At 35.5% G+C, this 24362-nt stretch overlaps 1 protein-coding gene across 3 annotated transcripts in view; it reads left to right on the forward strand.

The window, feature by feature from the left end:
* The window catches only part of SORCS2 (sortilin related VPS10 domain containing receptor 2), a 1208352-nt gene that overhangs the window by 721801 nt on the left and 462189 nt on the right, over positions 1-24362 (forward strand). For all 3 annotated transcript variants that reach the window (XM_031943246.1, XM_031943247.1, XM_031943248.1), the window contains exon 3: positions 13618-13717. In XM_031943246.1, the coding sequence (XP_031799106.1) occupies positions 13618-13717 (100 nt within the window). The remainder of the gene's footprint in view (positions 1-13617; positions 13718-24362) is intronic.

Consider the following 24362-nt stretch of genomic DNA (forward strand, 5'->3'; position numbering starts at 1 on the left):
CAAGTTTTTGGGAAGTGATATTGCTGATGAGAAAAAAGAACATTGAGAGACGGGGTGGGGTGTAGGTATGAAGGTGAAGGTTGAAGGAGTAAAAACAATGAGATAAATATGAGTTTCATCCTAAGCAAGCTATGAGCATTAGTTCAGAATTTTAGACCTTCCATCTCCCTCCCCAACTCACGTGCATGTAGGAAGCCCATAGCAAAATCTCTCTGTTGGATCATTATAAACAAATGAATGGGACAGCGATCAAGAAAGTGTGACCAAAGCACAAAAAAGCAGATGAAGCATTTTCCACTATTATTTAAAAAGTTAAATATCAAAAATCTTGATCCTTCTTAAAATTATAGCAGTATTGTCAGGAAAATATGAATCAGTCAAGATCATATTTATCTAAGGTAATGTGTTCAAAAAGGAAGTTTGTACAAATTTTAAGGGTATCCTTATTTATTAGTGTAGTCACTCCTTTTTTCCATTACCAATTATGACCAATTTCTAACTTAGCAAGTGGTAAGAGTGTCCATGACCCTCTCTTCTAGTCATGAGTAAACTCCCAAACTTGGCTTAGCTATTTTCAAAAGGAAAAATGTCTGTTCATTCATTCATGGTCACACTGGATCAGACAATAATTGCAGTTCTCTGGGATAGGTTTGGTTAACAGCCTCAGCTTTGAGCCACAATGAACCATTTGAATAGGGTTTTAAGGATAGAAATCATGCTACAGGCTTACACTAAAAGAGAACACTGCTTTTTAGCAAGAATTCATCTTCCTTTTTTCTTCTCAAATAAAAAAAATATGAAGGTCTCTGACAGCAAGAGGCCTATAAGATATCTGGAGTATGTCTATGAGAATATATGTGTGTTTTTGCTGTTGTGACTCTCCTCAGGGAGATTTCTAATGAAAACATTTGTTCCTCTTCAGTCAAGATTTTATAAAGGGCTTGGATTTTCCTTGGTCTCCTGACTCTGCCTGTGTCTACTTGTCTGGAAGATAAGGACATTAGTGAAGAGGCTTGGAGCTTATCTGGCCACTTTGATGATGGGATCATTGAGTGAACAACATGGAGTATTTATCTCCAATGACAGGCCAATAGAGTCTTTTTTTTTTGTAAGGGTCCATTTTTGCCTTCACAAGAATGAAACAGCTCTTCAGCATAAATAAGAAGACAGCCATTGTTCACAGACCACTTTAATTGCTAATAACATCTCCCCCATTAATGTGTCTCCCAATCATGTGTTTTCCTAGAGGGGCCAATTTCAAGTTAATATCTTTCATTATCTAAGCCCAGAGATGGATACACACACACACACACACACACACACACACACACACAAATATATAATATATGATTATTTATTTTAATGAGTGCCATGCTCACTGTACCAAACTGTGCCTGCTGGAGGGAAATTTTCTTGACCAATGTTTTGGAGAGAAAGAATGAAACCAGGAGAATTAGCTTTTGAGAATTTACCTTTGACCCCTTCATACTTTTTCTTCAAAATAGTCATTTGGAGATCCCATGCCTGATTGCATCCCATCATCCTCGTTTCTGTTGCTTTAAGCTGTTTCTTCTTAAAAGTAGCTTGTTTTGGTGAAATAGTCCTGATTTAGAAGGCGGAAGATTGGAGTTTGACCACAGAATTCTGGAATTCAGAGTTCAGATCATCACTCATTTTTCAGAGGAGGAAAGAGAATGTGAGAGGGAAGGGGAAATGACAGGGAGAAGGAAAGACAGAAACACACAAGAGAGAAAGACAGAGAGACAAAGACAAAGAGGAAGAGAAAAGGGGAGGAGAAAAAAGGAGAGGAGAGGGAGGCTGAAAGATAGATAGACAGACAGGAGCTTAAATATGTGACTAAAGCACAACAGCTGATGGAGACTTTTCACTTCAGGAAACCTGACCCTCCATTAAAATTTACAGTGGCAGGATGTCAGGATTAAAGGTCTTTAGAGGAAGAACCAAAAATCATACCTTCAGAGTAACATATCAGTAGAGTCCTAGCAATAATGTATTCCCATAATTCCTTCTTAGGAAAAAAAATGAAAGCTTCATGCAGACTACAAAGGGCCAATCATAATTCTGGAGTGTGTGTGTGTGTGTGTGTGTATATATATATATATATATATATTTATGTTGTATTATCATGTTTAATCTGTGCTCACAAAGCCTTCATTGGAGGGGCATAAGATCTGGCACATTTCATCAATTAGATAGTTTTTGAGGAAAGCCCAGAGATAGCTTTGAATCTATTGTCTGTTGACTAAATTTGGCAAGTACAGAAAAGTTTCTATCTCAGCTTTTGGGCCACAGGAAATAGTCATGGAAGCTCATGATGACCATTCACTAATATGAATATGTGAATGAGTGAGTGAATGAATGAATGAATGAATGACATTACCTTTATTAAATGGTTTTTATGTATTAAGATACATAATACAAATATAAAAGTCGAAGTTCAAATTAATTCTCTTCCTTGGAATTCATTTGTAAAAATGAGAGAGTTTTTTTCTTATTTACCAGCTCTGCAATTTTGAACAAGTCTTTAAATCTGAGTTTTTTTTTTCCTTCTCCATAAAAAGAAGTTGAACTCTTTGGTCTCTGAGTTCCCTTCTATCTTGAAATCTATGATCCTACAACTGAGTGATCATTTCAATCTATTAACAATTATTAAGTATGTACTACGTGCGAAGCATTGTGATAAGCTCCAGGGGTACAAAAAGAAAGGGGAAAAAACAGTCCCTGCCCTCAAAGAACTTATAATTTAATGCTTTTTCCATTCTTTTTTCTAAGTCTGTAGTCTGAAAACCACAGCAGAACAGAGCAGCACTAGATCCTAAGTAGCTATTGCACCTTTAAGGGGAAGCATTTAATATGACTCACCTATTTCCTCTTGCATAGAGTAGAGATAAATATATCAGCCCTATCTACCTTCTAGAGTGTGGGGGAAAAAAATGAGATGAGGCTGGGAAAGCACTGTGAAAAGCATGAAGTGTTATGCAAAAGTGGGGAGTCATTATCTCATTAATTAATGGCTGTTGGCAGAAATACTGAAAAAAAACACCTCTAAAAGGAATAAAACTTGGACTTGGCTCAAGTGTAATCTTTTACGACCCAATCAGTGAACTAATAAACATGTTTTCTATGTGCCAGGTACAGTTCTGGGTAAAAGGGTCTATAGACATTTCCATCATGGAAACGTGCCATGGTACTTGTGGTATTTAGGTACACTTGCAATGTCTTAACATAGATAGTCGCAGTTGGACCAGTGAGAATTCTCCCTTCATTGATGCAAATTGCATTGCCCCTCCATGACATGACTGATGATCTAACGCATCGATGGAACCAAAATCAAAATAAAATTACCATCATGGGTGTCTTTGCCTATGATAATGAGGCTCTCTGAGAATAACTAGCTTTCTTTCTCTTTGACATATATATAATCTATATGCAGACCTGGATTTCAAATCTTTTTGGCTTGGTTGGACCTGGAGGGCTTATAACCCTTAGGGTTTTTCAGAACCCATGGTCACCTCTATACCATGGAAAGGCTTTGGAGGGAGACTTCAGTGAAAGAACATTTAGGCATAATTATCATAAATCATTCATCAGCTCGGTGCTTTGATGAATTTATAAAAGTCATGTAATATATAACAATTATACATCCTATTCCTTCCTACTTTTATTTCATTATCTCAGTAAATGAAATGGCATTCTTTGAAAAAGGAGGAAAGTGGCAGAATTAGTGTGACTTGTCCAAGGTTGCATAGGTGGTAAATGTCAGAACTTCTGAAACTCATGCAGGATCCTTACCCTTGTATTCTTCCATCTCCCCCAAGGACCTAAATTCAGCAGAATTCTGATCAGTTTCTGAAGCTCTCCAGACGATAATGAGCAATGTTTTAAACAGAGTCTGAACAAGAAGCAGAATATCTATAGCAAATGTTAGCATCTTTGTCAGATAGCATCTGGAATAATCTTGAAAAACAAGTTTTCATTATTTATATAACATGGTGATATATGCAATATTATATAATTGATGTCTACATGGCTATACATATATATAAGTATGTATACACATGCATATATTATGTATATATGTATATAGTTTCCCAAAAGTCTTGTCAGTTTAAAGCCAAATGCACTAAAATTTTGGTGAATCTATCAGAGGTGTATATGTGTATAAATAAACATACATACACATATGTATCTTCATCTTCTTCAGTGTCTACCTTTGTAACAAAGCCACCAAAAATCAAAAATACATATTGAATTGTGTGAGCTCAGAAAGATAGCATGCTGGAAAGAGAATTAGACCTTAAGTCAAGAGAAACCCAAATTTGAATCTTACTTACCTGAGTAAGTACCTTACCACTTACTACCTGAGTATAAGTGACCTATGCAATATTTCTGAGCCTCAGTTTCCTTATCTGTAAATGGTCTAAAAAGTTGTTGCAATTTACATCATGGGGTGATTGTGAGGGTGAAATAAGTAAAGTATTATATATTTATATATTATATATATGTCAGCTGATATCAATTCAGAGACTATATATATATATATATATATATATACACATATACATATACATTTCTCCCCAATAACATTAAAACATTTTTAAAAGTTTTGAATTCTAAATTATATTCTTTCTTTTTTCCCTGTCCTTCCCTTCCTGAAATGATAAGCAATCAGATATAGGTTATACAAGTGCAATCATGTAAAACATTTCCATATTAATCATCTTGTACAAGACAACTTCAAGAAAAGAAAAAGAATTAAAGTGAAAGATAGCATGTTTCACTATGTATTCAAATAATATCAGCTTTTTCTCTGGAGGCAGATAATATGTTTCATCATTAGTCATTTGGGATTGTTTCAGATCATTTGTATTCCTGAGAATAGCTAAGTCATTCACAATTCACAAACAATACTACTGTTACTATTTGCAATCTTCTTTTAGTTTTGCTCACTTTACTATGTTCTGTTCATGTAAGCCTTTCCAGGTTTTTCTGAAAGCATCCTGCTTGTCATTTCTTATAGCACCATGATATTCTATCACAATTGCATGACACAGCTTGTTAAGACATCCCCGAGTTGATGGGTTTCTCTTTGATTTCCAATTATTTAGCTATCAGAAAAAAAATTGCCTTAAACATTTTTGTACTAATAGATTATTTTTCCTTTTTTTGGATATCTTTGGGATAAAGACCTAGCAGCAATCTTGCTGGATTAAATGGTAAACACAGTTTTATAGCCCTTTGGAAATAATAAAGAGGTAACAACTTAGTGTCTGCATAGAGATATGTGTGTAGAACTAAAATAAGTATGATGCAAAGTGGAATATGGGAGGGACAAAAGACAAAACAGGCAAAATTCTCTAAGAAAAATTCAGGAAGGAAGAAAAGCTTTCAAGTGGGGAATATCAAAGAACATCTTGGGGATGAGGTGACATCTAGGTAGAACTCTGAAAAAAAAAAAAAAAAAAAACAAGATTTCAAGAAGAGAATGAATTCCAGGCATTGGAAGTAAAATGAACAGGCAGATAGTAGTGGGATGTAATTAAGGGTCAATCTTGTCTGGAACAAATACACATATGTGTATTTATCTAGGTATGTATATATCTATATCTATATATAGATATATGTATCTGTACTAAGGGAATTAGCTTGGCACAATAGTTTGCAGCTAAATAAATCCTCGAATACCAAGTTATAATATGAATTTTATCTCTTAAACATTTTTCCTCTTATTGTTCATTTATTTCAGTCTAATTTTTCATTATCCCATTTGGATTTTCTTGGTAGAGATACTGAAGTAGTTTGCCATTTCCTTCTTCAGCTCATTTTACAGATGAGGAACTGAGGCAAGAAGGATTAAGTGACTTGTCTACTAAGTATCTGAGGATAGATTTGAACTCAAAAAGGTGAGTCGTCCTGACTTCAGGTTTAGTGCTCTAGCTGCCCTTATAAGCAATAGGAAGTCATTAAAAGTTTTGAGTGACCTAGTCAGGAATAAGCATTCAAAAGATTATTTCAGGCCTGTGGGAAAGAGGTATTGGAGGGGAAAGAAGCTAGAAATAGGTAGATTGGGGAGGTCATTGCATAGTCTCTATATTGAGGACTAAAATCATGCATTTAAGTGAACTGTGCTGGAGGAAAGAGAAAGGAAATGGAGCTAGTGGTATTTGTGCAGACTTCTCCCAAGGATTGTTATAAAGATTAAGGATGAAGCACAGATTTTCAGCAGAAAATACATAGTCTTTCTTTACTGCAAAGCTTTCTGTGCAAGTGAAGAGCTTATTGTTCTTGAGATTTTATATGATTGTTTTTTAGTATTGTCCTGAGAAGGTAGTACTTCTATGTCACAGAGTATTATCTCACCTTCATGGAAAACTATAGAGGAGAACTTCTTTTCTAGGCTGGATAACTACAGGTCGTTGTTTTTAAGGCTTTGCTTTCAGAAGCCAAAGTTTTGTTAAACTGAGCCCACAACTCTTCACCTGGCTTTCCCAAAGCTTCAGAATTTTGCCTTTACTGTTACCACAAAGTGTTGCCCATTGGTGGTGAAGGAAGAGGTTTTTGGCAAAAGGAAACAATTTTGTATTTCTGCATTATACATTTTATTGCAAATGATATGTAATCAGGGAAAAGTAGTGATTAATAAGACATTACTTCATATTAGTATGACATTTCAAAACAGCTTCCTTGATAATTGCATAAAACAGCTTATTGGAGAGGGAAAGAGTTCTGGATTTGGAATTTAATTATCTTGATGATGCATCATCATACCAAGCACTTAGAAAGCTCTTCAGAGGGTGCAAATGTGGTTTTTGTTGATCTTTACTATAACTCTGTGAGAGGTAGATGCTATTATTGACCCCATTTTGCAGAAGAAGAAATTGAAGGTAAAAGACTGAAAGTGAGTTGCCCAGGTTCATATATCTAATTAGGTGTCTGAGGAAGTTAGCACTCACTTTTTCCCCGACACTAAGCCCAAGACTCTTTACTCTAGGACATTCTTAAACTGTGGGATGCAACCCTATGTGAGGTCTCATAAATGAATGGGGGGGGGCTGTGAAATTATGATTTGTTATCACTAAATATGTGATGACCGCGTATTTTGAAATCAGCTGGAGTCAGAAATTCAGGTTAAGGGAAAATCTTCAATCTTTATTCTTTGTGGAGGCAGTCTCTCTCTGCTTCTCTTCCTACCCCTCTGCCTCCACCCACCAAAATCTTCCCTACGTCATTTCCTATGCAACACATGAGGACTTGCACAAAGAGTAGGTGGGGGCCATTCTTTCTCCAAGCATATATATTAATAAAGTATGGTTCAATTACTATTTAGCCTCATGTGCTTGGGACCTCAGTGCATCAACTCGAGCTTCAGCCCATTACATAAATACTTGATTTGTACACCTATTTTATATACCTGGGATTTCCTAAACATTTCTTGGACAAAAGTGGGTGATGAGTAGGAAAAGTCTGAGAATCCCTGCTCTAGGATTTCTAGCAACCTATTTAAGTGGCCCAATTTTAGATCCAGCTCTGCCACTTATTAGCTGTGTGCCCCTGTGGAACTGAAACCCAAAGAAATTATTTGGGTTTCAGTTCCCTTCCTATAAAATGGGAATCATAGGATTGATTATTCAATCAGCAAGTATTTTTTAAAGTTTCTACTGTGGTGCCAAGAATACAAAGATAGAAATGAAATAGTGTCTGTACTTAAGGAACTGACATTCTATAAGGGAACACAAAATCTATACATATAAGTATTTACCAAATACATTAAAATGAATTCAAAATAAATACTTTAGAGGATTTGTTGTTATTACTCAATTATATCTCACTTTTTTGGCCCTATTTGGGTTTTTCTTGGCAAAGATACTGGAGAGGTTTGTCATTTCCTTCTCCAACTCAGTTTGCAGATGAGAAAACTGAGGCAAATTGGGTTAAGCGACTTCCCCAGGGTCACACACCTACTAACTGTCTGAGGCAAGGTTTGAATTCAAGTCTTCAGTATCCCCAAACTCCTCAACACCCCTTGTTCCTGAAATCACTTTTTCCCTCCCATTGGAGAGAGTGAAGGGTAGACATTGGAGAGCTCCTCTGAAATCTTCCATTTGTGGAAGCATTTACCTCATCATTTCTCACTGAGCTTCATTATGTTCATAGAACCACCATTTTCTCTTCCTTTTCAGCTTCTTTTTATTAAATTGTGAGCTCCTTGAGGTTAGAGACTTCCTTTTTCCTCTCTTTGTTATCTTCAGCACTTAGTATGGCACTGGGACATAACAGGTGCTTAATTAATGCTTATTGACGGTTCTACATGAAGAAAAGAAGAGATAATCTCTGAAATGGTACAGAATGGAAATCATATTACATATAAAGATATGGGCAACACTGTAGAAGTCATATCCTATTTGAGGATTATCATAAGGATCAAATGAAATATTTGTAAATCTCTCAATACAGTGCCTGACATATACTAAATACATAATAAATAGATTTTTCCCCTTCCCTCATCTATTCCTATTCCAATGACCTCATTCTGCAGGTGAGGAAACTGAGGGCCAATGAGCATGATTTGCATAATTTCCAAAAGATCATGGCAAGAATTAAATCCCAATGAAGGATTCAAAATTAAGCCTTCTTACACAGGATTGTGGGCATAATTGTTCCAGTTATCTCACAAAGTTGTTGTGGTGATCAAAGGAGAAAACATACTTAACTGCTTTATAATAAGAAAACAGTTATAGAGAGACAGGCTAACAAAGTACATGTAGAGTTGTCAGAGTAGGAAACACCTGGATTACAGTCTTGCCTCTCTACCCCATCCTGTCTGTGAAATCCTGGACAGTTCACTTAACTTTTTCTGTTACCAGAGAACTTTCAAAGTCTATAAATTTCAGAAGAGCTACACATCTCTATTGGTAGAAGAATTTTCTCACCCATAACATCCCACAAGCATAACAAAATAAACACACTAACTTCAGAGTGTCTCCCTTGGGATAGCTAGAAGGTGCAGTGTATAGAACACTGGTCATGGAGTCAAAAGGACTTGAATTCAAATTTGACCTCAGACACTACTAATTGTGTGATCCTGGACAGGCCACTTAACTCCATTTGCCTTTCCCCTACCCACAAAAATCTCTATGTGCCCAAGTCCACCCCGATCTAGATATTTCAGCCCAGCATAGTGAAAAAAAAATGTAGTTGAAGTCATAAGCCCTGGGTTAGAATTATAATTAGCACATTAATAGTACTAGTTAAATTACTAGTTAATTTAGTTACTAGCTAACTAGTAGTAAAATATTAGTTAAATTAGCAGTAATAATAATGCACATTTTTTATTGGCTATATCAACTCCATCTAATTGAGTCAAAAATAGAATCAGTCCTAAGAGTACATTTAACTAGATAAACAAGGTAATTTGTTCCCTGGTTCCAGAATTTTTTGAACCTTTGGATCAATAGCCTTTTCTATTGGTCTTCCTGTTTTCTGTTCTTTCCTCACAAAGAAAATCAATTCCCCCAAAGCTTTTAAAGCAAGTGCTTTCTTAATTACATACCCATGGGAGACAAATATCTATTTACACATGCAAATGCCCATCTAAATAATGTCAGGAACATGATGTTCACCTTTTCTGATGCTGTTCTGTGGGGCCTTTTTTAGAATTCCTAATTGTAAGGTAGTTTGCTTTAGTGAAAAGGATGCCCAAGTGAGAATCAGCAGTTCTGTTTGTTTTTCTCCATGTTCTGCCATTCACTTCCTGCAAGTGATCTAGAACATCTAATATTTGAGCTGAAAGGGATGTTAGAAGCATTGGGATTCACTCCCATTGTTTTTCAGAAGAGGAAATGATAACATGAAGTCTCTTGGAAGCAGTGTCCAAGATGTGGCACTAATAATGTCACCTGGGCCAGAGCCCAGATTTTCAGACTTCCTGTCACATAGCAAAAACCAGCACTGGCCAAGTAATAAAGAAACCAGACTCTCTCTTCCTATCTCTTCCATGAATGAGCTACATGAACAGGAACAAATCACTTCCCCAATTGCCAAGAGGGAAGAGTTGTTCAGGCTCCCTGAAAGATATTAGTTTCTTTTTTCCTTATGAAACATAGACCATAAATTCCAATTCTGTGTGCCTTTACATGGCATATATCAAAGTAATTTTCTGTTTTAGTTGTTCCAGGAAATCAAATTTGCACTTGACATACTGATATCTTTCAGATGTTACTTAAACTGATCAGCACATTGTTAGAAATGTCATAGTATTGTAGGGTAAAAATTACTGGATTTGGATTCAAGATTCCTGGGTTTTCATACTGTATCAGACACTTAAAAGCTCTGTTTTAAGCTGATATTTTGAATTATTTTTAAAGTGGGTCACAGAATTTAAAAGATGATTTCTAATGTCCCTTATATTTCCAAGTTTTGTGAGCTTTATAAAAAACCGTTGTGGAGTGAATAAGTCAAGCATTGTTATGCTTCTCAGACAAACGAAGATTCCTCCAGGAGTGTGCTGGTGGCCAGCATTAACTTCTGGGGAGATCCAGTTGTTAAATTTTTAGTGTTATCATTTACACCTTGGGAATTGCAAATAAAGGCTTGATTTATATATATTTTTTTGATTTTTCAGACTTAAGAAAGTAATAGAGAAAATGTTGATAATGCAGAAATTTAAGTGTGTTACAATTGTTTTGTTTTATTTTGGTTTGGTTCCTCCCCTTCTCCATGGCAAATTGGTTGTTAAACATTTACTAATACGCCCCTAAAGATCCAGGGATACAAAAGTGCTCGGTAGAAAACTTGGAGATTCTGATTACTGATCTACTCCTCTACTCCCTAACTTGACCACTTATGTCAAAAGTTCCTTCAGCTTTAGAAAATGTGTAGAGCAGGAACAGATTGTACCTGGAGTGTTGGATTCAGTTCAGTGAAGTTCACTCCACTTCAGAGAGAGAATTAAAAACCTCTTGTCTATACATAGAAAGGTTACAAAAATTTCCTAAGCATGCCCACAATACTCATTTTATATTATTTCAAGAAGCTTTAGTGAATAATATGAGACACCATGCTAGGCAAAGACCTAAAATTAAGGAATTTCTATTCCAAAGGGGAAAAAAAAGAGTTCTACTTTTAATCAAGAGAAGAAGACATACCTCAATTTTAGAATGTATAGAGTGTCCGAGATAGGATTTTAATCAAAATCCTCTCACTCCCAATAAGTGGGCTTTAAATGGAACTTAGATTATAACATGCCCAAGGTCACATAGGCTAGCAGCAGCAGAGTAAAACCTAAATTTCTGCCTCCAAATCCCATCACTCTATCCCCTGCAGAAATCTGCTTCTGAAATAATATTTTCCTTGCCTCCCTTATAGGCTTATCATGAAATCAAAATGAAATCACGGATTTAAAGATAAGTTCAAAATCATTTGTGTTCATAAAATGCTAAGCAACTCAGTTCTTATTGTCATTATTTCAGTGTGAAACTAGTTGGAGATGCAGGTGGGGATCTTTGGAGTAGATCTTGACCTCTCCTTGGTACTACTGGTCCCCTTCCCAAAGCTCATTACTATAGCAGGGAATAATGAACCAAAGTTCACCATGGAGTCAAGTTGTACATATGACCGTGCATAAAACATGCATGATCCATTGTGTTTATATGGTAAGGTCATAAAAAGTCATGTATTTGGGTTTAATGGTTACTTAATTCAACAATGTCTGGCTAGAAATGCAGACAGGTAGAGGGGAAAATTGACAATAGTTCCAGGTTAATGCAATGTAGACATACATTATTATGGCCATCATAATGTAATTTTAAAGAGCAAGAGTCTCTATCTTAAAAATCTCCCAGAGGTGCTTGAAATTCTGTATTTCACTTTAGCCCACACATGAGCATTGTAGACATTAGAGATTGATTTATGTCTTTTTATAAGTGAATTCTCCTTGCTGAGTTCAGAGACTGGGAAGGTTATGAGTCATTCAACAGCTTCAATATATGTTCTGCATTCTATATGCCAAAGGGTTTATTTTCTAAGAGGTAGAATGGTGTGGTAGATAAGAGTCCTGAACTTGCAAGAAGGGGAAGGCCTGAATGCAAATCACTCCTCAGATATAGTTAACCACTTTCCTTATCTTTGTACTTGGTTTCCTGAGTCCTTTTCCAGACAGTAATTCAGATCATGATCTTACCATTTTGTGTGTGTGTGTGTGTGTGTGTGTGTGTGTGTGTGTGTGTTAGACTGCTTTGGCTACCTGATGAATAATATCTTGAAATCTGGGTAGAAGGTAATAAAGATGTGATTTTCCTATTCTAGTTCATGGACCTCCTGAAATTTATTTGCACAGTTAAGGAGAAGAATCCCCATTCTAGATTGACATATTGGAGAGGGGAAATAAAAATCTTCATTTTGAAAAAGGAAAAAGCTTTTTTTTTTTTTTTAATTTTGAGGAGATAATTTTAGCTATATTAAGAATTACCTTTTTAAAGAGGGATAAGATTTCTTTATCGGCTCCTGGAAGCAGGACTAGAAGTGGTAGTGCAAATTTCAGATTGTTAGGGTTTAGTTTAATGTCAGAACAAGATTCCAATTAAAAAAAAAAAAAGAGTGAGCGAACTAGGGAGATCGAGAGCTCCCTCCTCATCTGAGGTCTTTAAGCAAATACTAGAACTCCCTATTTTGTATTTTCAGGGAGTAGATACTTTTTTAGCGGATAGATTGGACTACATATTCTTTGAAGTCCTTTCCAATCTTCAGATTCTTCCATTCCTTCTTAATTAACTTACTAACTTTTAAACTAACTTACTAATATTTAAACTAAAATACTTATATTGAAGGGCTAGGAATTTTTTTCTTGGGGGATTATGGTGGTTGGATTAACATTACTTTATAACAAGCTGTAAAGTTTATAGAAGAGATAGCAGGTTGCCCATCACTGAAAGTCTCCAACTAGAAACTAGATGTGCAATTGTTAGGGTTGCTGTGGAAGGATTCCTATTTACATTTAGTATGGGATGGATGCCGCTTGAGCCTTTTTCCAAAACTGAAATTCTAGAATTTTGTGATCTCTGTGTAGATGTGGAAAACTTGGTGTTTAAGCTCTTAGCCTGAAAGATAGTGCTGATTTTAGCACGCAGTAGAAGGTGGGTCAAAAAGCTTTTTTGAGGGAATGATTTGAGTCAAAGTACAAAGACAGGAAAGTGCAGTTTATTTTTAAGAACCAGACCAGAATGAGACCTATTTAGCTAAAAAGTAGTGTACCATGATCAAAGTGGGGGAAAAAAGTGGAAAGATGTATGTTCCTGGTTATATTTATTTCCTGACAAATCTAATATTGAATCAATCAATTAGACAGCACTTATTAAGCACCTACCCTGTACTTAGCACTGTGGACATAAAGGAAAAAGTGAAAAAAAAGTTTCCTACTCCCTTCAAGGAGCTTATATCCTAATTTGAGCATGAAGGATGAATACAGTACTTGGAGGAGCCAGACAAACAGATCCCCAAGGTAAACAATTACAGTTACAAACCAACTGGACATTGGGAAATTTGAGTAGATATTTAATATATATATATATATTTTTTTTTCTTTTTTCCTATTTCCTATAGGTCATCAGATTATGGGACTACATACACCAAACTCAACTTACAGCCTGGCATTACTACTGTGATTGACAACTTCTACATATGTCCTACAAACAAGAGAAAGGTACAAGAACTTCTTTTCTATTTGAGTCAACTCTTCATTCCAAAAATTTTTGACTGAAGTTCACAGGTTTCAGGGGAAATTTTGCTTTGTAGAAACATAATAGCATCATTTTGCCTCAAACAGGAATACCCACATTGAAACTTTTCTTGTGTAACATAACTTCTTCTCTGAGAGTCTGAGCCATGTGGTCACAGTTTGCTATCTCATCTTAATGGTGGTTAATTGATCCATGAGGAATTCTGTTGAGCATTTATTTAGCAGTGTTGTTTTGTCTCATACCTACAGAGCAGACATGTGCAAGCTAAATGTGCAGAGAGAAAAACATAGACAAATTAATGTAACAAAAGGGAAATATTCACACACAGAGTCTGAGAGATAAATGTGCATAGTGATAGACATGGTAACATATATGTGAAGGCAGAAAGACTCATATCTATGGAAATAAGGGTGAAAAGAAAGAAATTTTAGTACAACTACAAAATTTACAATTGATTTGTTGTGAAAAGAAAAATGAGTATCTGTACTTGAGAATTTGGCAAAATTAAATATCAGCAATGAGCATTGGCTTAATTAGGAATGGATGTATTTTATTTCTCTGATAACTTATTGTTGCTGATTTCTCCCATCTGTTAGGCGTCATCTTGTTCTGAGGTATATTAGAGCGTTCTGCTTTTGAAGGTTCTACCTATCTCCAAGCCCTTCCAGGTTGTCTCTTCCAGCAAGCAACTCTCTAAACTAAGCAAAAGGCATCAATTCAGTTTAGGCACACTTGGCTTTGGACTTTTTCCCAAAGAATTAGGAGAATGATCTAGCTCCATGCACTTATATCTCTGCCTCTGGACAAAGGAATAAAATCTGAAAGTGGCTTGAGAGAATCGAGTCTAATATAAACTGTTGAGTAGAAAATGAGCCATCAGGAAGAAATCGAAGTTTAACTATGACCATGGGATGTTCAGATACTTAACACAATATATAGATATATACATGTGTATATGTATAGTGTGTGTGCATGTAGATATTTTTTGCTTGACTGTGATGGAGGTAGAGCAGACTTGCTTATATCAGTACTGGGAACTCCTGATGTGGAAAACTGCTTCCATCAATGGCAGACCACTAATTCCTCTGTACCTTAGAATCTCAGAGAGGGACTTGAAGCACTCAGTAGTTAAGTGATGTGTCTTGAGTCACATGATTGGTGTATATATATATATATATATATATATATATATATATATATATGTATGTATATAAAATCTGTGAAAGAACTGAACCTGCATTTTTTTGATTCCACAGTTAGCTTTCTAGTATTCTGTACCATGCCACTAACTTATTATGTCCTTGTGCTTTTAAGGTTTACAAATTTTTTTCCTCCTCATTACCATGTGAAGTACTTAACACAACTTTTATTATACCCATTTTATAGAGAAGGAAGCTGAGGTTCAGAGAAGGCTAGTAAAAAAGACTTCACATCAGCAAATAATTTTGAAAAATCTGGTCCATGCTTTAGCTCTGTGAACTTCAGCCAGACACAAGGCTGTTTTTGCAGCAGTTTCAGGTTACATTAGGATTCAGCTGTTAAATATCATTCCTGCAGGCTGTCTTGATATGCTTGGCTTTATTTTTAACAGGGTGTCATCTTTTTTTTAAGCACTCCTTTTTCTTTAATGGGCTTTTTATTGCTTGTAAAAAGTGGTCTGATTGACAGGCTTGGAATTGAACTTAGCCAGAACAGAACGTAGAGAAGCAGAAAGGGGAGAAGTGGATTTCTCTCATGATGGATTTGCCACTTTGGATAGGAAGTTGTCATCAGCAGGAGAGGTGATTCAGGTTGAACAGTCACAACTTTCTTGGCTTCTGGGTGGATAGCAGAGTACCAAGATACTCCTTGGCAATTGTACTATCTCACCTGGAACAACGAAGTCCCTCCCCTTATTTCTTGGTCTCTGAGCCATTACCATTATAGTTAGTACTTAGTATAGCCATTGCTTTACACACACTGTAGATACTTAGAAAAATGTATTGATTGGTTGAATGACCAATCGAAAGGGACTAACTTCATTTCTATTGTGAAACTCATTTGAGTTGTCCTTTCTTTTTTTCCTTATTACCTTCAAAATATTCTGGGGTTAATGAGATAGAATCTTAAGACAATCCCAGCGCAAATTTCCAGTCATTTGTGATCTCAAGAATGCCTTATCATCACAGATTCATCTAGTACTTAAAAACAAAATCTCAGCCAATTAAACAATACAAAGCATGTTCACTGAAGAGAGAAATGAAGCTGAAACATAGGTGTTCTTTGGTCACCTACTCGGGGGTCTACGAACAGGGGAGAAGTGTGGGGAATCAATTCTGTCAGGAAACACAGAGCTGTCCCTAGATAAAATTGGGTTTAAGGTGAATTGACTGGGGAGAAACAAGATAGGAGTGGAGTCTGATAATGATCCATAAGATAATCCAACAGAGATGGGGAATAGCAAAAGGGAGTATGATTGTGGATCCTTGCTGGAAGAAGTCACCAAAGCTAATTATTCATTGTGTCTAGAGGAGCACAAAATGAGACCCAGGGACCTATAGGAGTTATTACACCAACTGCAGGGAGGAAAGCACATGGTCCTTCTTAAGAAGGAGAAATACCTACCTATCTCCAGAAGCAAATCCTCTGGGTCAAAACCCCATTCCCAGAAATACCCCAAATTTTACTGTACTTTTCCTCCACTCTAGAGCTTCACAAGACTCTGCTTTGCCAAAATCACTATGAGACTTTAATATCAAACAAACACTTGATTACTATCAAGAATAAGATCTCTACATCCTTCTCTGTAATTTTAGTTCAACATTATTTGGGTCCAAATTGACTGAAAGTGAACGCAATAGCGGTCATTTCTGTTTTGGCCAGAAATCCTGAGAATCTTTCCTTCCCAGACTGATTTGTTTATTTATTTGACTTGGTGAAAGAGGCCATTCTTTGCTCTATTTCTACCCAGCTGTAATCAATAAATGGTTGTAGCCTCAATGAAACTGAGACCTGTTGAAAACCTGAGCTTAAAAAGCTCAAGGTCTCCCTTTGCAATTCCCTTTGCAAAAAAGGCAAGGTGTCCCATTGCATTCAGCACCACCTCCAGGCATCCTGATCGATATTTGGACACTGGACACTGGACACTGGGCTCTAGAGAATAAAGTAAGGCTGGTAACCTTGCTCAGCCCTTCCTCACTTAAATCCAATTCAATTGCATGTCATGGTATCATCTCACGTCCATCATGTCACGATCCTTTTCAAGAACGCAGGACAAACAACAAGCACAACATGTCATCCACATGCAGCCACAGTTAAAGTAGAACTTTGCTAAGATGCTCTTAGCCTGTCCCTTGCAATACAGTGTTTATTTCATTCATTACTATTAGCTTTGCCTTCTGCCTCTCACCGGGGTGCTGACATCCTCCCAATGTCTCATCTTTCAGAAACTCCTAGTCTTGAAATACAAAACCATTCAACAAACATCAGATCAAGGAGGTGTGATTACTGGCTAGCCAAAGGTGGTTCAGAAAAGATCTGAACATTTTAGTGTCTCAATTTGAGTAAATTGTGAGACATGGCAGCTTGCCCTACTCAAACCTCCCTCACAAAATACTGAAAAAATAAATATAATTTTAGATTTTTGTTTGTATTTGTTTTGTTTTAAATTTCCAGGATGAAAAAAAATCTGTGATCTTGTCCTATGCCCTGCTCAAGTCCTACCTGAAATAATAGATTTACTTCTAGATGTTACATTTTAGGTATTTCATTCACAAAATGGCATGGGTCTAGAGGGGACCGAGTGACAAGGGGACTGACAAACTTGTCATATGAGGATCGTAGAGGGGGAAACAACTAGGAATATTTATTATAGAGCCCAACTTCTTATACTGTGGAGTTGCAGTCTCACTTGGGATATCATAACTGAATATGGGGAACACAAAATTATTATTAGTAAATGTTTGTTTTGCATACCTCTTTCATATACCTATATATCTAGAGTCATGTAAAAATTTCTTGGATGAAAATGTTTCACAAGTGGAAAAAGTTTAGGAAGCCCTGGATAGAGAACATAGAATTTGAAGATATATTTCAGACAACAAGAACATTATTTTCAAGTGTAAAGAGGGCTATTGTGTAAAATGATTGACTGTACTTCTGCTTTAACCAAGAAAACTGAACAAGGAACAATGGATAAAATTTAGGGAGAGAAGATTTCTATCTCAAATTAGAAAAACTTTCTAAGACCACTTTGGCAGGCAAAATGTGTCCAAACAATGGAGTTCTTCAAGCAGAGGCTTGGATGTCAATTGACAGAAACAATATAAATCCCTATACCAGTAGGAATTTGGTTAGATGGCCTTTTCAACTCTGAGATTCTATAGGATTATAAAAATTGAATTGTGGCTCAACTCCTTCTTCTCTGAGCCATCTCTGAGCACTCTAGGTCTCATTATTATCCCTATATTCTCTCTAAATGTTTTAAGGAAGGAGCAATGACATCATCACTGTGAGTATTCTTTCAACTGATGCAAATTATAATTGAAATTTTAATGAGTTTCTGAAGAAGCTCCATTGCTATATCCCACTCAAATCATCAATCACATGATTACCGATCTTTTAATGATAACCAATCTCAAATTTCTCCATGTTGGACCTCCCCCACCCTGCACAATAGCAGAATCATAGCTCATCTTTGGCTCTATATCAAAGTTTTGCTGCCAGAGCCTCCACTCTATTGGGAAAGCCTTGAAGAATCCCTGTCACAGCTTAATGAGACCACAGTAAAATTGTCTAGAAGTCATGTGAGAAACCCTTTCATTCTTAAAATGGGGAAAATTTTTCAAAGGTTTCAAGGTATATGCAAAGACAAATCCTCACTAGTATAATATTTGCAGTCTGATGAGGTCCTAAAGGATGATCTATTGTAGAATAATAAGAAAATAGCTTCTTTTTGGGTACAGATGTATAGTTGACTAATTTACATATGTTTCCCCATTTGAAACTCATTATAACTTTGTCAAGTAGTTACAGAAAATGTCATTATCCCCATATGGAGAAAAGGAAAACTAAAGTTGAAAGATAGATATTGAATTTAGATTCAGACACAATTCTGGGTCACATGAAAAAAGAGAGAAGAGCTGAGATAAGGGAGATAAGGGATGGAGAGGGGAAGAGAAGAGAGGAGAGAGATCATCATTACAAAAATGATGGAAGGCTTCCTGGAAGAGATGACATTTGAGTTAGTCCCCAAAAGATGATGGAAGGCAACTAAATGCATACAGAGCCGAATAACAGAAGGCTTGATTAAATTTTGCAAAATTTGGGTTTCTACTAATTTTAAATAACTTGACATATTGTTTCTTTCACTTTTACCAAGAAATTTCCCTAATTGTCTGAAATATATTCAAGTGATGTACATGTAAAGATCTACCAATCCAGATCCCTTTACAATCAACCTGATCATATCTTGAGAAAATTGAGGCAGATGGATTACAGTCTTTGTGCAGTAGAGCCTTCACACTTATGATAGTGATTCTGATTCATCATTCACAGGAAAATCAGAAGAATGTTACATAGTCATACAGTAGCAACAACAGCAGAAAAAAATAAAAACTGACTTGTACTTAGTATTATGTGTTTGTGATACACTTTACATACATTATTTCACTTGAGTATTGCAAAAATGCCCCGTGAGGTAGTTAGTAGAGATTTTTTAAAATGGATTAACAAGCAGAGGCTCAGAAAGGTTCAATAATCTTCCCCCATTATGTTGCTAGTATCCGAGGTGGGATTTGAACTTTGTATGTTATATTTCACTATGTATAATACACTGTGCACCAAATGCCATTGTGAAAGCAGCCTAAGGAATAAGAGAAAAATCCATTAAATGTGTTTGTATATAAAACCAGCCAACAAAGAACAGGGAAATTTGCAAGAAGACTGGGTACAGAAAAAAGAGACAGGGAATCATAAAATGATAGAATTCGATTCAACAGACATTGATTTTACTGAAGTGTTCAAAACAGAGAATGGGAAACAGAATTCATAGAGAAAGCAATAGGAGTTTATTTATAACATGATCAGTTGACTCCCTTTACATGGGAATAGTGCTCAAAGTCAGCATAGGTCTTAGAGATGTGTGCCATGAGAAACCAGCACATTGTTGGAGGTGGGGATGAAAGAGGGGAGAAGGAAGCATAATAAAAGATGCATATTATCATTACCTGGATTAGTATTCTATAGAACAAGTATCTCTGTGGGTCCTCTTTAATGAAAGTGATACTAAGGGCAGACATATGCATGTTTGGCATTTTTCCATATTATGGGAGAGTTAGTGTTTTGCTATTGAGGAAACAATAAAAGTAAGAGAATATATTTTCATTCCATTTAAAAAATTTTAAAAGTCAATTTTCTCCTCCTCTTAGTCCTCTCTGCCACTGAGAAAAGAAAAAAAAAACCTAAACCTAAATTGCTTAACAAAAATGTAAATAAAGGAAAACAAATTACTGAACTCAAATATATGTCCAAAATATATATCTTGATTTACTGTATCCTGAGTTTAATCGCCTTTTGGTTTGAAAGTACACAAGCAGACTTTATCATCAGTCCTCTGAAACAATAGATTATCATTTTACTGATCAGAGTCTGCAAATCTTTTAAAGTTGCTTGTGTTTATAGCATTGTTTTTGTTGAATGAACACTTCTCTTGGTTCTGCTGAATTCATCTACATCTGTATCAAAGAAATCTTTCTTGATTCCATGAAACTATCCCTTTATCATTTCCTCTAGTATAAGGGCATTCCATCACATTTATATACCATAATTTGTTCAGTTATTCATTCATGGGAACCCCCTCAGTTTCCAGTTCTTTGCTACTACTAAAAAACAAAGGTACTCTAAATATTTTCGTATCTATGAGTCCTTGATTTTTTAAAAAATTTGTTTGATTAACTTGACAAAGTGCTTTTTTGTCTCCTATATATTATGAATTAAGGCTTAATACAGTGACAATTTATACCACCTTCTGCATACTTAGCTCGAACTGCATCCTAACATCACCTATTCGGTATAAGAAGGGAATATAGGATATGTCTAGGTCGCATTGTGGATAGACAGTAGACTTGGACCCTGAGTTAAAAATAGAACTGAGTTAAAATATTGACTTAGATACATAATGGCTGTGTGACCTTTGGTAATTTAATTAGCCTTTTTCATTCTTAGTTTCCTTAATTATAAAATAGAAATAAAAATAGCTACCTCACAGTGTTGTCCTGAAGATCATGTGAAACACTTTGCTAATCTTAAAGCCCAATAGAATAGTTACTTATTAAGTATTAGTTCTTTCATTATCAATTCTGTAGGACAAAACTTAGATACGTATTGAATGTGGGAGTCGCAAAAATTTTGGCAACAGTAAAATTTATCAAATATTCGTCCAAGATTTAATCCTTTATGTAAAAACAAACAAGCATATCCATCTTATTAGTATGCAAATTTACTCTCTTCTTTAATAATGATAAAATTTTATGTGTATACCAAAGAATTGTTTTAAATAAAATTCTTTTTTTTTTTTTTAAATTTAATAGCCTTTTATTTACAGGATATATACATGGGTAACTTTACAGCATTAACAATTGCCAAACCTCTTGTTCCAATTTTTCACCTCTTACCCCCCCACCCCCTCCCCTAGATGGCAGGATGACCAGTAGATGTTAAATATATTAAAATATAACTTAGATACACAATAAGTATACATGACCAAAACATTATTTTGCTGTACAAAAAGAATCAGACTCTGAATTATTGTACAATTAGCTTGTGAAGGAAATCAAAAATGCAGGTGTGCATAAATATAGGGATTGGGAATTCAATGTAATGGTTTTTAGTCATCTCCCAGAGTTCTTTTTCTGGGCATAGCTAGTTCAGTTCATTACTGCTCCATTAGAAATGATTTGGTTGATCTCGTTGCTGAGGATGGCCTGATCCATCAGAACTGGTCATCATCTAGTATTGTTGTTGAAGTATATAATGATCTCCTGGTCCTGCTCATTTCACTCAGCATCAGTTCGTGTAAGTCTCTCCAGGCCTTTCTGAAATCATCCTGTTGGTCATTTCTTACAGAACAGTAATATTCCATAATTTTCATATACCACAATTTATTCAGCCATTCTCCAACTGATGGACATCCATTCAGTTTCCAGTTTCTAGCCACTACAAAAAGGGCTGCCACAAACATTCGTGCACATACAGGTCCCTTTCCCTTCTTTATAATCTCTTTGGGATATAATCCCAGTAGTAACACTGCTGGATCAAAGGGTATGCACAGTTTGATAACTTTTTGAGCATAGTTCCAAACTACTCTCCAAAATGGTTGGATTCGTTCACAACTCCACCAACAATGAATCAATGTCCCAGTTTTCCCACATCCCCTCCAACAATCATCATTATTTTTTCCTGTCATCTTAGCCAATCTGACAGGTGTGTAGTGGTATCTTAGAGTTGTCTTAATTTGCATTTCTCTGATTAATAATGACTTGGAGCATCTTTTCATATGACTAGAAATAGTTTCAATTTCTTCATCTGAGAATTGTCTGTTCATATCCTTTGACCATTTTTCAATTGGAGAATGGCTTGATTTTTTATAAATTAGAGTTAATTCTCTATATATTTTGGAAATGAGGCCTTTATCAGAACCTTTGACTGTAAAAATATTTTCCCAGTTTATTGCTTCCCTTCTAATCTTGTCTGCATTAGTTTTGTTTGTACAAAAACTTTTCAGTTTGGTATAATCGAAATTTTCTATTTTGTGATCAGTAATGATCTCTAGTTCTGCTTTGGTCATAAAGACCTTCCCCTTCCACAGGTCTGAGAGGTAAACTATCCTATGTTCCTCTAATTTATTAATAATTTCATTCTTTATGCCTAGGTCATGAACCCATTTTGACCTTATCTTGGTGTACGGCGTTAAGTATGGATCAATGCCTAGTTTCTGCCATATTAGTTTCCAATTTTCCCAGCAATTTTTATCAAACAGTAAGTTCTTATCCCAAAAGCTGGGATCTTTGGGTTTGTCAAAGACTAGGTTGCTATATTTGTTGACTGTTTTATCCCTTGAACCTAATCTATTCCACTGATCAACTAATCTATTCCTTAGCCAATACCAAATAGTTTTGGTAACTGCTGCTCTATAATATAATTTTAGATCTGGTACAGCTAAGCCACCATCATTTGATTTTTTTTTCATTAATTCCCTTGAAATTCTTGACCTTTTGTTTTTCCATATGAACTTTGTTGTTATTTTTTCTAGGTCATTAAAATAGTTTTTTGGGAGTCTGATTGGTATAGCGCTAAATAAATAGATTAGTTTAGGTAATATTGTCATCTTTATTATATTTGCTCGCCCTATCCAAGAGCATTTAATATTTTTCCAATTGGTTAGATCAGACTTAATTTGTGTGAAAAGTGGTCTGTAATTTTGCTCATAAAGTTTCTGATTTTCCCTTGGCAGATAGATTCCTAAATATTTTATATTATCAGTAGTTACTTTAAATGGAATTTCTCTTTGTAACTCTGACTGTTGGATTTTGTTAGTGATATATAAGAATGCTGATGACTTATGTGGGTTTATTTTATAACCAGCAACTTTGCTAAAGTTGTGGATTATTTCTAATAACTTTTTAGCAGAATCTCTGGGGTTCTCTAAGTATACCATCATGTCATCGGCAAAGAGTGATAATTTGGCTTCCTCATTGCCTATTCTTATTCCTTTAATCTCTTTCTCAGCTCTTATTGCTATAGCTAGCGTTTCTAATACAATATTAAATAGTAACGGTGATAGTGGGCAACCTTGTTTCACTCCAGATCTTATTGGGAATGGTTGCAGTTTGTCTCCATTACATATGATGCTTACTGATGGTTTTAAATAGATGCTGCTGATTATTTTAAGGAAAAGTCCATTTATTCCTATACTCTCAAGTGTTTTTAATAGGAATGGATGTTGGATTTTATCAAATGCTTTTTCTGCATCTATTGAGATGATCATATGGTTTTTGTTAATTTGGTTATTAACATGGCCAATTATATTGATAGTTTTCCTAATATTGAACCAGCCCTGCATTCCTGGTATAAATCCTACTTGATCATAGTGTATTATCTTGGAGATGATTTTCTGTAGTCTTTTTGCTAATATCTTATTTAAGATTTTAGCATCAATATTCATTAGGGAGATTGGTCTATAATTTTCTTTCTCTGTTTTCAGCCTACCTGGTTTAGGTATCAGTACCATGTCTGTGTCATAGAAGGAATTTGGTAGGACTCCTTCATTCCCTATTTTATCAAATAATTTATATAGCATTGGGGCCAATTGTTCTTTAAATGTTTGGTAAAATTCACATGTAAATCCATCTGGTCCTGGGGATTTTTTCTTAGGGAGTTGTTTAATTGCCTGTTCTATTTCTTTTTCTGAAATGGGACTATTCAAGCAATTTACTTCCTCCTCTGTTAGTCTGGGAAGTCTATATTTTTGGAGGTAGTCATCCATTTCACTTAGGTTATCAAATTTATTGGCATAAAGTTGAGCAAAATAACTCCTTATTATTTCTCTAATTTCCTCTTCATTGGTGGAAA

Source organism: Sarcophilus harrisii, chromosome 6 (assembly GCF_902635505.1).
Source record: "Sarcophilus harrisii chromosome 6, mSarHar1.11, whole genome shotgun sequence".
Taxonomy (NCBI): domain Eukaryota; kingdom Metazoa; phylum Chordata; class Mammalia; order Dasyuromorphia; family Dasyuridae; genus Sarcophilus; species Sarcophilus harrisii.